The following is a 15,933-nucleotide window of genomic DNA, read 5'->3' as shown; positions in this document are numbered from 1 at the left end:
TGCTTTTGATTACACAGAACCAGTATGATGTTATGCCTCACAAAAGGGTTGCTCTTACTCTATGGGAAGTACTTCATGGCAGTAATTTGTCTGAAGGAATTTTTTTTTTAAATGAATTATTATTTTACAATAAGTCTTATTTCCTTTTATCTTTTTAAGCCATTTTAGAAAAGCCGATATTTGAAAATGAAGACTTTTTCAGTCTAAACTTAAATCTTCAAACTAACATACATTGCTTTTGTATTCATCCTTACAAGACAGCTGCTATTGGGAATTAAGCAAAACTTCAGGGTCATCACGCTAAGAGGGAACGGAGGGATTGGGGGTGGTAGGGGAGGTACAGGAAGTGAGAGACATGTCTTCTGCTGTATTTGCTTTCACGTGGGGTGAAAGTGACTCCACTTGTCAAGCATTTGAAGGTAAGAGAATAAACCGGAAGCTTTCTTTTTCTAAGTGGGTGGGGTTTGTGTTTCATGAATTCTTCAGATAACATCTTGAACAGTCTAGTCTCCTGTGTTGAAGGCCATGACATCTAAGTGTGCTTCACAGGTATGGCTTTAATGTCACAGAGGTGGGGTGATGCACGGCAGTATCACTGATACCATTCGTACGGTTGAGAGGCAAAGCTTCAGAGGGTGCATAGAGGCACTTCTGTGATATTAACGCTAGAAGCAGACTAACAGCTTCTTATTGCCTCATTTTCAGTTGCTTAAAACCATCAGAAATGAAGATTCATACTAAAAGCTTTTCCTTTCATGTTTGTGTTGGGAATGGGCTGTTTGTATGCAATGAAAGTATTACAGATTTGCAAGTAACTTGTTTATTGGTAGTGTGGAGAGAAAAAGATGCATGGTCCCTTCTGTAAGGGTATCTGTATAACTTCACATGACTACCATAAATTAACAGAGATAATAAATGTGAATGTTTTATATATTCTATTTCCAAATTTTATCATAAACAAATGCTCACAACATCAATATTTTGCATTTTTAAAAGCTGATTTCACTATGATCATGCAAACTCCCCTCCTAGTTATGAGTTCAAATACAAATAACTTAATAGTCTATTACTTCAAACTTTTAACCATTTTCATAAATTATGTAGAAGTTACTTTCAAAAGGTATCAATAACATAAATTGCTAAGTTTTGACTGTGCAGATAACATATGTTCAGATGGAATTGTTTCAGCATTCAGTGCCTGTTTATTTGCTGGAAGAAAATAGCCAATTTAAAGAAAACATACACTGTGAAACTTTTTTTGAAAAAGTAAAAATGGAAGTTTCATCTGGCCTACTGAAATCTGCAAAACCAGTATTTGGAATATTTAAACCAAATGGTATTTTGAAATGTTTAAAAAAAGTCATTGCAACTTAAACTGCAGCTGCCTTGAACATTTTTTTTTTTTTTTTTTTTCCTCCTGTAAGGCAATTCTCTCTTCACCTATGTCCGTTAATTTGTAAGGACACTGTCAGGTGTGAGATTATATTGAAATTTTAATCTGGGGTATAGTCAGCAATATTTACATAAGGATCACAACTGTGATTGAGTCTTGAAAAAAAAAAAAAAGCAGAGTTCTAACAATAAAACAAGAAAGTATGGCTCATCGGCATTGGAAATCAAATTCTATATAGCTAAAAATGTTGATTGCTAATGATACATAATGATGTAGGGCATGGGGGACTCTTAGCCTGACAATGTCCTCCCTTGAAGTCTTGATAGGTGTCCAGCATTAGATAACTATTAGGGCTTTTTTAAGGTTGGAAAACTACTACCAGTCAGGTTGGTGCTACTACCAGTGAGTCAGCTGTAAAGTCTCAAAGGCAATTCTAAAAATGAGAATCTTTTAGATAAGGTTATAGACTAGAAAACTATTAAGTAATAAATAGGAAAGTTTAATGTACTTAGAGGGGGAAAACTATTAAACAGTATGTCAAGGATAACATATTCTGTTTCCAATGTGCGGGAAATTCTTAGAGTTATGCATCAATTATTGATAACGATTACTTTTCTCTCATATCTAATAATTAGTCTACCAGAAATGTGATCAAAGAGTTGTCTTAAAAGATATAATTGGATGAAAAGATAAAAGTGGAACTGATAACTTCCTAATATTGTAATATTACTCTTTCCTGTTTGCTGTTTGATAGTTTTAAAAGCAGTATATAAAAGGGTGCAAACAGATTGGTTTTTTTTCTTTTCTGTTCATTTGGCTCTGTTGAATCTAACTTTGCATGCTTTGCTGTTTTTTGCCCCCTTTCTCACTTCCAGGAAGAGAGCCCCCTGAGTGTGTCTAGCCCAGAGTGTATTGGTACCTGGCTGCATTACACCAGTGGTGTGGGTACTGGGCGTCGAAGACGCAGATCAGGGGAACAAATCACTTCTTCCCCTGTCTCCCCTAAATCATTGGCTTTCACATCCAGTATTTTTGGCTCATGGCAACAGGTTTTTAAACTTTACTTCATTAAACATTATTATGCATTCCAAGCAACAACCAACTGTCTTTAAGGACATCTAATCCCTTGTTATGGATTATGTGTGAAGCAAATTCTTCCACTTCTTAAAATTACTTCCCGAGAATGTTTGGGGGGAAAAAGAGCAAGTGCATGTTTTTCCACTGAATGTGTTACACGTTTTCCTAAAAATTTGGTTTCTTTATAGGAATTGCAAATGTTACCACAGTAAAAAAGACTTAGTCTACCGCCTAATGAAAGAGATTTCTGCTTTGGTTTAGTTGTCCTTTAAGACTTTAAAAACAACTTTGCTTAATTTGGTGGTAGGTAAATTGAAAAGCTTTTTTTTAGTAATTGCAACCAATACCATTTAAAATAATTTATTTGGTACTTCATTTTGCTATTCAAAACTTGTTTTGCATATATCATATTTTCAGTGGCCTGGTATTAACTACTGCAGGGGAAAAACTCTAGCACTAATAATTCTTGCCTTCTGTATCTGGAGGTATCTGAAACTCCCAACACAGTACGTCATCCATTGACTTGTACAATATTTCAAAGATTTTTCTAAATACTGGGGGGGAAAGGCAGGAAAAAAAGAAACAATAAATTTTTTTGAAGTACCAGTGAAGATCTAAAGATGGTTTAGTATGTTGAGATATTGTTTACATGTATGACAATGGATGGTGTTCTGTTAACCATATCCTTTTCTTTGAAAATTTTCATAATTTCTTTTTATTGTGCAAAATTCTAAAACTATTTACATAGGAAAAGTTGATATCAGTAAAGGCTGTGAGCATCTGAAGATTACGCTGATTGAGCCCGTGCATGGATCAGTGATTGTATGGTGTCCTCAATAGCTTGTCTGTCTTTCCTTCCCTCCCCTCCTTTTTTCAATACAGGCGCAGTTTAGGAGAGTGCATTTGGTAAAATGAAATAAAATGTCTCAAATGTCTGTTCTCATATCGGTCTTGGTCTGTGTCCTTTCTCATTCTGAATGCTTGCTTTGCATCACTCCATTGCAAGGAACTCATATGTGTAATGGACTCCCTTCAGAAGGGGATATTGCATGATCTTTCATGTTTCCTTTACATTCTTTTACTAACACTTATCATACAGCTTATTAACACTTGCCTGTCTGAAACAGGCTGCTGTATCAAGTTAAATGGACATTTCATGCTGCTGTTCTACTTTCCCTTATTTTTCTGTTTTTTATATCCAGGTCTTATCAGAAAGCAATAGTAACTTACGAACACCGAGAACTATTCTGGAACAAAAGCAGAGTGGTCTAGGTATGTGCCTACAATTGAAATTTTCTTTGATGTTAGCAGCTTTTCATCTGCCTGTTGTTCTGTACAGTTGTACATTCTTTGTACATTTTATGTTAACAGATTTTATGTTAACAGGACCCAATAGTATTTGTTATCAATAATATATGCTGAGTGTCTGCCTATGAACTGAACAATTTTTCTGCAGCAAAGTTTTTAAATAAATTATAACTGAAAAGAACAAATTGTTTGAGACTGTTCACATTGACTCTGTACTGCTCGCAACAGGTACACAGCGTTATTTTTAACATAAAGTAGATTTTTAAGATAATGTAGTTCATGACTGAGTTTTTGGGTTTTGCGAGAATCTTTTGGTTTGAAATGGCCTGCACTGGAAACTGTTAAAACACTTTTCTCGAAAATTAACATTTCCTACTGTGGGCAATTGATGGAATTGAAGGTGTTTTACTGAGGGGAGGGGGTTGGGGAACAAACCTCAAGTTTCTTGATAATATCAGGGGTTTTGCACACATTCCCTCTCCTAAAATCAATTTCTTCCTTTCAGCATTAGAAAGAATCATGCAATAATTCAATGAGTTGTTTCAAATTCTTTTAATTCAAGTGGTCCTTTTCTGTTGCTTCTTTGAAACACGCATACATATGACTCAAATGCAAAAATAGGAAATCTTGCACTACTGTAAATCAATATTACATTTTTTTCTGTGTGTCTTTTCATGGGAAAAATTAAGTGTGGAAAATGCATAAGCTATATGCATAAACTTAGAAGTAGCTTTTTCTGTCTTTGTAAAGAGCTGTATTTTTTCTATGTCTAATCTTTCTGTGATACTTTTCTCCCTATTATATTTTTCCCTTAGTAAAATGCATACATCAGGTGCTCCTGTTTATTGAAGTCATGTTTTTTATTGTGTGCTTGCTAAAGTTAAATAACTTTTCTTTTGCTGATGTGTGACACAATATGGCTTGTGGAAGTTGATGTATTTCTGTGCATAGACTAAGGTATTACATTTGATGTGAAAGGCTTTTGCCACAGACCAGGCACCAATTTATTTTGGCTGTGATTGGTCACATGTGCTGGTAATGTTTCCTCCCACTGGGTCATTAAAAGTAATGAAAGGAAGTATTGCTGGATAGATAGTTGTTTTTCAAAAAAAATCTGCAGCTACTTATCTAAAATGTAAAAGATAAGTTCTGAGTGAAAAACCACTTCTCCTTTCAACTAGTAGCAAAAACTAAAGGAAAAAAATTGCAACATTTTTTTCCATTTTGTTCATTGTTGTTTGTAAATATCATTTATGGTTGATTACAAAAGTTATTTTTATATTTCTGTCTGTGGCCTTCAGTGATTTGTTAAAACTCCCATCCTAGTGGCAGGAGTTCATGAGTTGTAACAAAAGTACTCTCACTTGCATGGACATGTACAAAAGTCTTCTCAGGAAAGGAAGTCAAGCTAGACTTGATGAAACTTTTAGGTATTTTCAGTTTGTAACATTGTCAATAATAGTAGCTGAAACACGAACAGAGTATTTCCAATTTGGTTAACATTTTGTTGGGGTTAGAAGGGAAATATTTCCATATTAAGTCTGTGGAAATGCATGAGTACTTCATTGCAGCCTGTCATCTCAAAGGTTGATTTGGATGAAAGCAATGAGCAGTATTTTTCCAGTGTATATTTGTTTCAGAACTGCAGCTTTTAAAACACGCAACTTTCACATCATCATCATCATCTTGGTTTTGTTTTGTTGTTTTGGTTACGTATACATTGATGCTAACTGGTAACTTTTCTTTACCAAAAGTGAAAACAGGACAAGAACTCACTTTAAAGCCAGTCCTCTGTTTGCACATATAGCAGAGGGTGCTGTGTCATGAGTAGAAGCACAATAAATTATGATAGTTTCAGCCTACAAGTACCACTCTGACATTACAAGCATATTGTGAACCTGTCCAAGGCACTGCCAAAAGCTGCCTTTTGTGTGGTAAGAGCCATGTGCTTGCATGCTGCATGCATCCCCAATGTGAATGGACGAACACCTGGTTGTTGTATGTATTTTCTCTAACTCCCATCAGGGTCTCACTGTGCGGGCCTGTTTAGCACCTCAGTGCTCGGGGGTTCTTCAAGTGCACCTAACCTACAGGATTATGCTCGTACTCATCGTAAAAAGCTGACTTCTTCTGGCTTCATAGATGGTATGTGCACACTCTCGCACATGCACGCACAAATCCATGTGCCACATTAAACCTCTAAAGATAAATCCTAGGTTACTGATTTTAATGGAATCCTAGAATCCTTTGCCTTAGTATTAATTGTGTGAGTTTCTATTGCTTCTTTATTGCCTGTAGCTTGCTTATGTTTAACTTAATAGCATAGTTAATTCTTGTTTTTGTCTTGAACACTAGCTCACAGACTTGTAATGCGTGCCAGGAGATTTCAGCAAGTGCATTTTCTGAGTAAAATAAAATTTTCGTTTTGAAATTCTTTTCTCATTTTAAACTTCGGGTTTTATCATTACTTATTGATTGTGAAATGAAATAAATTACTTGGAGCATATACAAGGAATGAAAGAAATCATAAACTAATAAGTTAAATACTGACAGTGAAAATTTTAGGATTCCTGGCCTTTTTTCAGTGGGGTTTGGATTACAAAGGAGCAGGAGGTTTTCAGTTTTAGATAATCTGGGGTCGAGAAGAAACTCTCGCTAGATTTCAGAATGCAAAGGTGCCAAAGCACACCATTATAACTCTGAAGGTGAAACAGTATTCATGCTGTTTTCCTCTCAGTTCACTACTCAGTGTTCAACTCTAACCTGATATAAGCTTGTATGCCAGAATTGCGAGCTCATTCTGCTTGTTTTCATACACTTCATTACACATCTTGTAGTTACCAAGAATCCAAATTTTCTTCTTTTTAACCTCTGTTTAGTTTTTAGCCCTTTTCCTTGGTCCCTTCTGCATGCCACTCAGTTCTAATACCTTCTCATCTTTTCTTTTTTTCTTTCTTCTTTTCCTTTTTTAAAATGTCCCTCTTTTGGTAGCTGTTACAAATTTCAGGTACCTGTTTTTCTCTTTCTCAGACACCACACGCGGTTCTGCTGTTAAAAGGTTTTCTATCTCATTTGCTCGACACCCAACCAATGGTACGTTTTGCTTTTATTTTAAAAACAAAAACGAAAACAAAAGGTTCCTTGCTTCTTCCCTTTTATTTTTATTTCAAATACGGGTTGTACAGTATCATCTAGCCGTCTGTTGTTCCTAACTTCAAGGACAACTCCAAATATATTTGTGACCATTAGATATCCTAAGTCCCTTCTTTACCATTCATTAGTATAAATACAGTATCAAAATTTATTCCTTAGAAAAATCCTTGAAAAAATCAAAGTGCTACTGTTAATCATGATCTCTGTAATAAATTATTCTCCCCAGTTTCTTGTGTGATCAGACTGTATGGTGCAAGAAAAAAACAGAATTAAATCTGATCTTTATTGGGCATACACTTCTTGATAGCTGCTGCTTCTTCTTTGTCTTTCTCCTGCTAAGCTGTTTCCCTGAGCCTCCTGATGCTAAATTAAATCACTGAATTGACATGGATTTTATTACCATCTTCCTGAAGTGATGCTAAATTAAAAAACTAAAGCAGAAGCTTTGATTCCGTTCCTGCTAAATTGCTACATGTATCATCGAACAAAAATTTATTTTACCTTATCATACTTCTCTGTTCATCAGATGTGCAAATTACTTAAATATTGCACTAAAAATCACAGCAAGAGAGCTGCCTGTTGCTTACATTGACCTCTTGAGCTTCAAGAGTGAGAGTTAACTTGTCTTCAGTCTACCATAGTTACAAAAAAAGTCTGGTTTAACACACAGGACAGAGGTACATCTTTCTCTTCTTCAGCAAAATATTTCATGCCTACCATTCTATGTGATTAAATAGGCACAAAATGTCTCCTGTTCATGAAAACTAGACTTGGTTTTCAGCACCCCCTGGATTTTAATGTAGTTTTTCCAGATTTCTTAACTGCAGTTTTAAAATGTGCATGACTGCTGGCAGAGTACAGTGATGGTGCTATTATTGAAACTGCAGTGGAAATCATCAGCATTTTCATGTTAGATTCAAAATATATTTGCTTAGAAACAAGGATTAAAAAAAAAGACTGAGTTTTTGTTTGGCTTTGCTGAGAAGCAAGTAGTCCTTTATTATATGCATTTGGAATCCATAGTGACTTTTTGTACTGCAATGCTTCTTGAAGGGAAACTGCTATAGGAAGGCTGAATTAGTACCATTAAGACTGTGTTTGATCTAAAAGGCCAATTCTGGTGTCTTATTTCAAATAGGAAAGTTAGGAGTCCATTTTTTATCTTTAGACTCTAACCAAATAGTATTTCCAAAACATACAAGGTCTGAAAGTAAGGAGTATCAGTGTCTAGTAATATGATTACTTTCTGTTCCATTTAGCACTATCTTTTTGTGACTACATTCTTTAAAAAAGGATCTAAATTGCTTTTAATGAATGCATTGATCATTCTGATTCATTTAATACAGCACTTTTACCACACATCTTTTACAAGATTAATGCATGCTGTATAAGCTCCTATGAAACCTAAGTATATTGCAGGTTTCCAAGGGTTCTCTACTAACATAAGAACATATTGATGTTTTGTTTGTCCTCTGGGCTGTCATTTTGATTCTCCTTGTCCCTTTCACTCTGTTTTTTCTTATTTTTATGTTGTTATCACACCCTCTTAACTCATTTCAGACTACCCCCCCATCTTTAGTTCAAGGAACATGGTGAAACAAGTATCTTCTGACAGTGCTTTACCTTATTTTCTGGGCCTCTGTGCAGAACACCCACACCTGTTTAGGTGCTGGTCCATTTCCTCTGTGGAATTTCTAGGCTCCGGTGGTATGTCTCTATAGCTTTTAAATGTAAGACAGCAGGGTGGCTTTTTGAGATGCTGCGTTAACCCTTTCATTGTCTTGCCTTTTGATGGGGATGGTGCTTTAAGAATAAATATAACCAAAGCTCAAAGGCTGTTAGTTTACAGGAAATTGCTTTTTTAAAGGGATACTGTCAGGTGGCTTCATCATTAAGATTAAAATTTATTTCTCATGACATCATAAAATATTTAAATAAAACACTGAAGATAGGTTTCCAGGGCATCTTTTAAGTCATATCCCTTAGACGCAAAGATACTACAACAACATGGTGGGATATGGCTATCTGATAGCAGAATTCTCAAAACTGAACAAAAAGCTATGGAAGGGAAATTCCTGAAAGAAGAAAACTTTTTTTTCTTTTCTTTTTTTAAAGGGCATAGGTGTATTTTGAAATTCCTTTCTGGTTTTCTGTAACACTGCACTATGATGGTAATAGCTATTAAAAAGTTAACCTGACATTGTCCCACTATGTTCTTTGCAAAATTAAAAAAATAAATTCTCATTCAAGTGATAGTGACTTTTCTGTCAGGGTGCAGAGATAAATCTTGTATTTTACTGTAACGCAAAGAAAGGGTTTGCGCTTTGCATGCATGCATAGTTATTTAGGATATTAATATGTATGCCAAAGTGCTTACACTGAAGCTTAGCTACTGCCTTTATAGGAAGAAAGAAATTAAGTATGTGGTGGTGTTTCTTTACATGAAAACCAAGTTTCCATCAAATGCAACATTTTATTTGTAATATAAGTGAAGCTGACATAAGTGCACTTCAGCTGATTGTATATTTGAAGCAACTGTCCCTCAAATTTGAGTATGGCCAAGGTGGATCCAAATATAAATACAGACATTTGGGGGTTGAAATTTTGTTGAGTTACTTCTCTTTGCAAAGCACTAAGTGGGGAGTGAATGGGGAACACTGGATATCACAGAAATATTGATGCTTATTATTTTAGGGGAGGGAACAGTTCACAGTCATAATGCTATCTCTAATAAATGTACCTTGAACTGAAATTCTAAGCATTATTTCATTCACTATTGTTTCTTCATTTAAATATCTTAAAAGAAATGTAGCAAATGTAAATTTACAATACTGAATTGCAAAGTTGTAATGTTACAGCTATATGTTGAAAACACTAATGGACATATTTTCCTCTTCTGAAATGCAATTGGATGAAGAGCTGTTCATTGAGTTATCAAACTTGCATCAGTGTAGAGAACTACAGTTTTGGGGTTTTTTTGCCAAGATGTTTAAATGCTTTTTAGTATGTTAGTAATATGGATATGCATGGTTGGTGTGTGATCAATACTAATGTAGAAAAGCAAAGTCCAATAATTTTTTTTTATTTTGGGTTGCTATACTTACCTGTTCTAATATATGAAACTTACAGTCTTTTAAGTACTGTTTTTAAATGCATAAAGGTAGGTGTAAATCTGTCTTACAAAGTTAAAACATGTAACCTCAAGGTACAAAAGTGCTAACAGTGGTTTTCCTTTGATATTGAAGGCAACAGTTTGTTTTCACAGAATACTGAAGACGGTAGAACATGAATTCTGCAAATTTATTTCTTGGAAGTCTTAGCATGTTTAGCGCTTGTCTGCTAACAGTTGACGCCATAGCTACTATCCTATTTTACTTGCATGAATGAGTTATCTATTTAGTGTTGTGCCAGGTATGAGAATGAGTAGGAGAAATACTACCATTTCCTGACTATTTTTTTTTTTTTAACTGATTTACTAAGTTTGTCTTAGAGGAAAGTTATCTTTCATGAACTGATTTGAGAATAGAGTGCAGCTGTAACGTTTGAAGACCACTTTATGTGTATGTGGGATTTGTATCCCATGGTATGTTACATGGTACCTTTAGTTTAGTACACCCTGGAAATTGGCACATCTTGTTCCAACTCCTGTAATATCTAGTGCCCATGATGTCAAAAGTACTATGTCTACATGTGCTGATTTAAAATAAGTACTTTTTATCATGCATTAATACTTGCCCATACGATAGATTAAATCCTGTCTTATGTTTGGAAATATCTTTTTTTTTTATTGTTTTTCTTTCAGGTTTTGAACTATATTCCATGGTGCCTTCTATTTGCCCTTTGGAAACTCTACACAACTCCTTGTCTCTGAAGCAGGTGGATGAATTTCTTGCCTCTGTTGCTGCTCCATCGAGGGAAAATCTACAGGAGACATGTACTGATTTTAGCTTGTAATTATGTTCATTTTAAATTATTAAATATTGTCTAGGTAATCTTTTGAGTATTTTACAGCTAACAAGTATTCTAAGAATATTGCTTTAAAAAAGTGAAATATGTACATAAACCATAATTTTAATTTTTGCAGTATCCTTTTGCGGTATGGACACTCTCATAATTCATTGAAGTAGTGTCTCTGTTGACTGGGGTACTAAATCAAGGATTTAATGAAATTGTAATTAGTTTATTTCCTCAAATTAAGAACTTCTCTGTACTGTCCACACTGTTAGCTGAATTACAAGGAATGCTTTTTAGTAAGCATGCAGTATTTCCAGCTTTATACTGTACTGTTCTACTGGCAGTAACCTCAGCAGAGTACTGTTGCCTTTTACAAGCCTTTTACATCTTAAAACTCTGTTATTTCCTGTTTCTTTCAATATTACTTGGGGTTTCACCTGTGGAGTGCCTTACAGTTACTTAATTCTTTAGTAGTTTGTGCTGCATGTTTAATGTTTAAGTGTTCTTGAAATGAAATGCAAACTGAGTTCTATCCATGTGCATGTCTCTGGGAAGATCACTTCCCATTGTGATTCTACTGCTATGTCTTTGGAAATTATTTCAGTTAGGTCAGATTTACTACGTACTAGGATGCTTATAATTCATGTGTCAGGTGATTGAAAATCATTCTTCTTGAGAAAATGTCTAAAGACTCATGCTTTGATCAGAAAATTTTTACTTGCTAGTACTGGTACAAAGGTTACCCAGCTGTTAGGAATTTTCCTTTTTTCTGTTACAGGATTTTCCCCTTTTTTAAGTTATTTTAGTTTTATACAGTTTAGATTTTAATCAGCAGCCAGTTTGATAGGGTTAGCCTCCTATATCTGAGAAAGAAGATAAGCAATTTAAGAAAACTGATGTTACTGAAAAAGAACTCAGGGAGGTTTAGAGTGATTTTAAAGTTCTCAGCTATTTAAAATGCTTTGTCATACTGGTTAGGAAATTCGTGTCTCTTCAAAATCAGTTCAGAATTTAGAGTACATAAGATGAAAATATATTTTTTAAAAACTGTCATACTTCTGTGGTCGTCTGGTTGTCACTTTTTTACAAAGGAGTGGTTGGAAATTAAACCTGATAGAACTGAGGCCATAGGTGCTTTGCTCTCCTTCTGCTTTCCTATAACATTTGGAAGTTGTCTAGAGAGTGATGTATCATATGTATTTTTCATAGACGTTTTGGACTAAATGCCTATTGCAGTGCGATCTTCATAACCTATGAGAAGTAGTACTAATGCTTTTGCCAGTCTTCTGGCAAGGCAGCTGTTGCTGAAATTTGGCTTAGCTGCCTTAGCAGCATGAAGTTACCATGTTGCTTTCCGAGGTAAAAAGAACATTTTTAGATTTGTCTTTCATGCTTTGAAGTTTTGACACTAGAGTAAAAAATCGGTAGCTGAGCTACAGGTTGTATAACTGTGGCATCTATATTGCTGGACAGATACACAGTTCTGTGGCTACTATTTTTTACGTTTTGCTCAGATGAGAGTATTTTTATTATTAATGATATGTATCTTTTCCCCCCTCCCCCCCATTTCAGCTTCTCCAACTTACATGATTCCACTGCCAGGAAGAAAAATTTCTTTAAATACATACACCCCTGCAAAAATTCAACCAACACCACTTGAAACTTTGCCTGAAAGGCTAGCGATAGAGAAACCAACCTTATGTAAGTAACTTATGGCTATCTTGTTTACATTATTTCCAGCAGTAGGATTCTTTCTCGTATATTACATAGTTTCTTAGGGCAGCTGTTTCTTAACATTCTCTGTCTATGTCAGTGGGGTCATTTCACAGGTCAGTGAGAACTCAGTAACATTGCACAAATAGTTTTAGCAGTAAAACTGCATTAATAGTTACTTTCTCTTATCCTCTGAAGTGTTTGAAAGAATTTCTATGGCTTGAAAATTCATGGGGTTTTATTTTGTTTTGAAGTGTGACAGTATTACCATCTATCTCCAAGTAAGACAAGCAAAGGAAATTTACTTATTTAAGTGGCAGAATTTCGAAGATGTTTTCTGAACATTTAGCATAGAGCTGTGTGACCAGGTTCTGACTAAAGCTGCCAATAACATGATGATGCATTCAGTCATTAGTATACGCAGTCTGAACTGTTGGCCAGCTACACTGCTTTTGGATGGTTGTGCTGTATAGAAGGCCTCTAGAACAAAATCAGGTTGCATTTCTGGTTTCTTTAGATACAGTGTAGCTTTGTGTCTTTCTGTGGTAGGTAACTTGCTTTTTTTCTTGCTTTTAATGCTTTTTAGCATGGATTTTCTTAAGTGTAAAACCTAATACTTTTTTTTCTTTATCTGTACAGCTACCCGTGGATCTTCTGTTTGTGTATCTAATGTTAAGCTATCTCCTGAAGAGGTCTCACTGGATGTCGAACTTAGTGGGGAAACACTTTCTGAGAAGAAGTGAAGTTGATCAGACAAAACTGGAAACAACTTAAACAATTCTTTAGTGTGTGTTCAACAAAATTACTGAGCTTTCAAAAGCCATTCATGTCTGCAGCTCATAGTGCACTTAATCTTTAGTTTATACATGGTTCACTAGTGTGCACGCTACATATTTAGGTCAAATGTCTTTTCTCATTTTCTAAAACATTTCAGGAAATATATTTATCAGTTAGATGAACTGCACACCTTTAATGGAAAAGCTGCACATGAACCTTTTCAGTGTCTTCAAATATTTACTGTAAACCTGTACAAAAAGAAAGTGGCAGTGCAGTGGTATGTTTTACAGTGACTCTGTTGATGTCACTGTAATGAAGGCATTGTCTGTTGTCAACATAAACTTCTATTTTCAGGAGTTTATAATCTCCCTGTGAATTTCTTTTGTGGGCTGAAATATAACACACATCTTGGCTAGAAGCTTTTTTTTAATTTAACTACATTTCCAAAGAGATCTCTTTTGCCTGGTTTTGAAGATAAGCAGATATTTTCTGCATTTGAATTACTTTATATCATATATGCTGCAATAATTAGGCATGATGGAGTGAGTTAATGTATCGTCACTTTTGACTCTCCTTATTTTTATCCTGTATTTACATCAGACCTGTAACATTCAAATACATCTTCTCTTTTGTTGTTTAGTATACATGCTTGTATACGGGTACCTGTACATCACCCAGTGGATAAAACTGTGTTTTATATGTTTTTATCAAAACCTTCTTTTGTTTACTAAAAAGACAGTTTTATTTGCTTTGCCATATGTTTCTACAAAAACGTGATATTAAAAAACAGGTTTTGTAAAAAGAGAAATGGTTACAGCTGGTCTGCTAGTAAGTTTATCCTAAAAGTTGTAAATATTCCATCTATGCTTTATTATCATCCCTTCAGAGTAGAGAGAGACTATGGTCTACCACAACAGTGCTTACTGTTGCAAAATACTCAGGACTCATCATGGCCTGGGAATTTTCATATCTCTCTCCTTCCAGTCTAGGTCCTTGACAGCAACTCTCATTAAAAGAAAAAACAAACCAACTAACAAACCCAACAAACATTAAAGATTTTATAAGAGCTGTGAGAAGCATTAGTAAATCAGTGGAACTTTGAGTTATTGGGTTATGTAGAGTAATCATCCAGTCTCAGCAGTTCTTGTGATTTTATCTGTGGCATGAAACATTATTGAATTATTATAATTATCCCAAATGTATGAAAATATAGTCCACTTTTGTAAGTTCAAGTGGCTGATATTAATAACAGACTTCATAAACTACAAGTTAGATAATTCCTTTCACATTTAAGTTGCAGAAAACATAGCTTCTGAGTAATATTTTTAAGTAGGGCTCTTACTTGTCTCCAGAGCCAGTACAACTATAATTACATTCACTTTGCCACGGGGTCTGTTTTCAGTGTTTATCACACATGAAATGGCTTCAGCAGACTAATTCTAAAAATGCTGGTTAAATACCAAAAATATGAAGGGTTTCACAGTTATATATTTAAAACATTTCATTTTCTGTAGTATAATTGTGTTATTGACAGTGTTGGTCTTGCACACAACTGAATGTACACTTGTTTACTGTTTTAAAAAAATACTGTTAAAATTCAAGTATGCGTATCATTCCAGTCAACCAAAGCTGTGGCATAACTTTTTTTTATGTGCTCCTAAATAAAAACAAGGTCACTGGCAACTTCCCTCCATTCTGTTTTCCTTTAAGAGTATATGTGAAGTATAGTAAGTAGTTGACTCAGTAGTCATAGTGGAAAACAATTTACAAATAAGCCATTAATATACAAATAAACCAAAATTTCTCTTGGCAGTGAAGGACATGACTTATAAGAAATGAGGTTTTATCATTTTATACTGAAATCACTTCTCAAAAAGGTAAATGGTAGTCACACATTCTGCAGTGCTTCCTTATGTTCCAAAATGGTAACATTAAATACAGAACCATTGTGAGTGCTCTTCTGTTTCCTACTAGTGCTCTGGCAATAAGGCAGAACATGGACTGTACTGAGCTGATTTGAACCTATTTTTAGTCCAATTTCTTTATGCAATTGGACTTTCTCTCACATTAAACTTTTTGAACTATACAGCCTATTCCAAACAGATTTAACAGAGGTCAAAGAATAAATTCACAGAAAATCAATGGTTGAATATGACTGTAACTCCCAAAATACCCCCACCCTGGAACATAATTTAAGTAAACATACAGCATTTCCTACAAAAATGAAGCATCATTACCAAACAGACCAAAACAAAAAAGTTTGTAAAAGCTCCTAAAATTTTTTTAAATCTTGTTTTATGTTTCTTTATTATAATAAAGACATACATTTGAGTTCTCTATATAATTATACTAGCAAGTAAAATTTTTTAAGAGAAAGCAGATGTGCTTTCATCGTTCAATTTTTCAGGCATCCATATAAACACGCCTAGGGAGGTACGTGTACAAAAATTAATGATTATACACTGATCAATAGCATCAAAATCAGCAGAGTTCGAAGGAAGAGAGCAGAAGAGATATAACAAAGACTTTTAATAGCCATTTCAATGCAATAGACTGTT

The 15,933-nt window shown here is 34.7% G+C and overlaps 1 protein-coding gene across 11 annotated transcripts in view; it reads left to right on the top strand.

The window, feature by feature from the left end:
- Nucleotides 1-15,058, top strand: part of PPIP5K2 (diphosphoinositol pentakisphosphate kinase 2) — a 51,580-nt gene extending 36,522 nt beyond the window's left edge. For 3 of the 11 annotated variants that reach the window (XM_052776388.1, XM_052776390.1, XM_052776389.1), the window contains exons 25-31: nt 2,269-2,442; nt 3,673-3,742; nt 5,804-5,923; nt 6,809-6,871; nt 10,734-10,865; nt 12,458-12,586; nt 13,238-15,058. In XM_052776388.1, coding sequence (XP_052632348.1) covers nt 2,269-2,442; nt 3,673-3,742; nt 5,804-5,923; nt 6,809-6,871; nt 10,734-10,865; nt 12,458-12,586; nt 13,238-13,341 — 792 coding nt within the window. In that variant the 3' untranslated portion in view covers nt 13,342-15,058. Of the gene's footprint in view, nt 1-2,268; nt 2,443-3,672; nt 3,743-5,803; nt 5,924-6,808; nt 6,872-7,457; nt 7,609-8,578; nt 8,639-10,733; nt 10,882-12,457; nt 12,587-13,237 lie in introns of those variants that run through there. The other 8 variants (XM_052776398.1, XM_052776392.1, XR_008233409.1 and 5 more) reach the window with 8 other exon arrangements.
- The last annotated feature ends 875 nt before the right edge of the window (nt 15,059-15,933 follow it).

This window comes from Harpia harpyja, chromosome Z, assembly GCF_026419915.1.
Source record: "Harpia harpyja isolate bHarHar1 chromosome Z, bHarHar1 primary haplotype, whole genome shotgun sequence".
In the NCBI taxonomy this organism is placed as follows: domain Eukaryota; kingdom Metazoa; phylum Chordata; class Aves; order Accipitriformes; family Accipitridae; genus Harpia; species Harpia harpyja.
The sequence above is the reverse complement of the archived record's forward strand: the minus strand, read 5'-3'. Positions and strand labels throughout refer to the sequence as shown.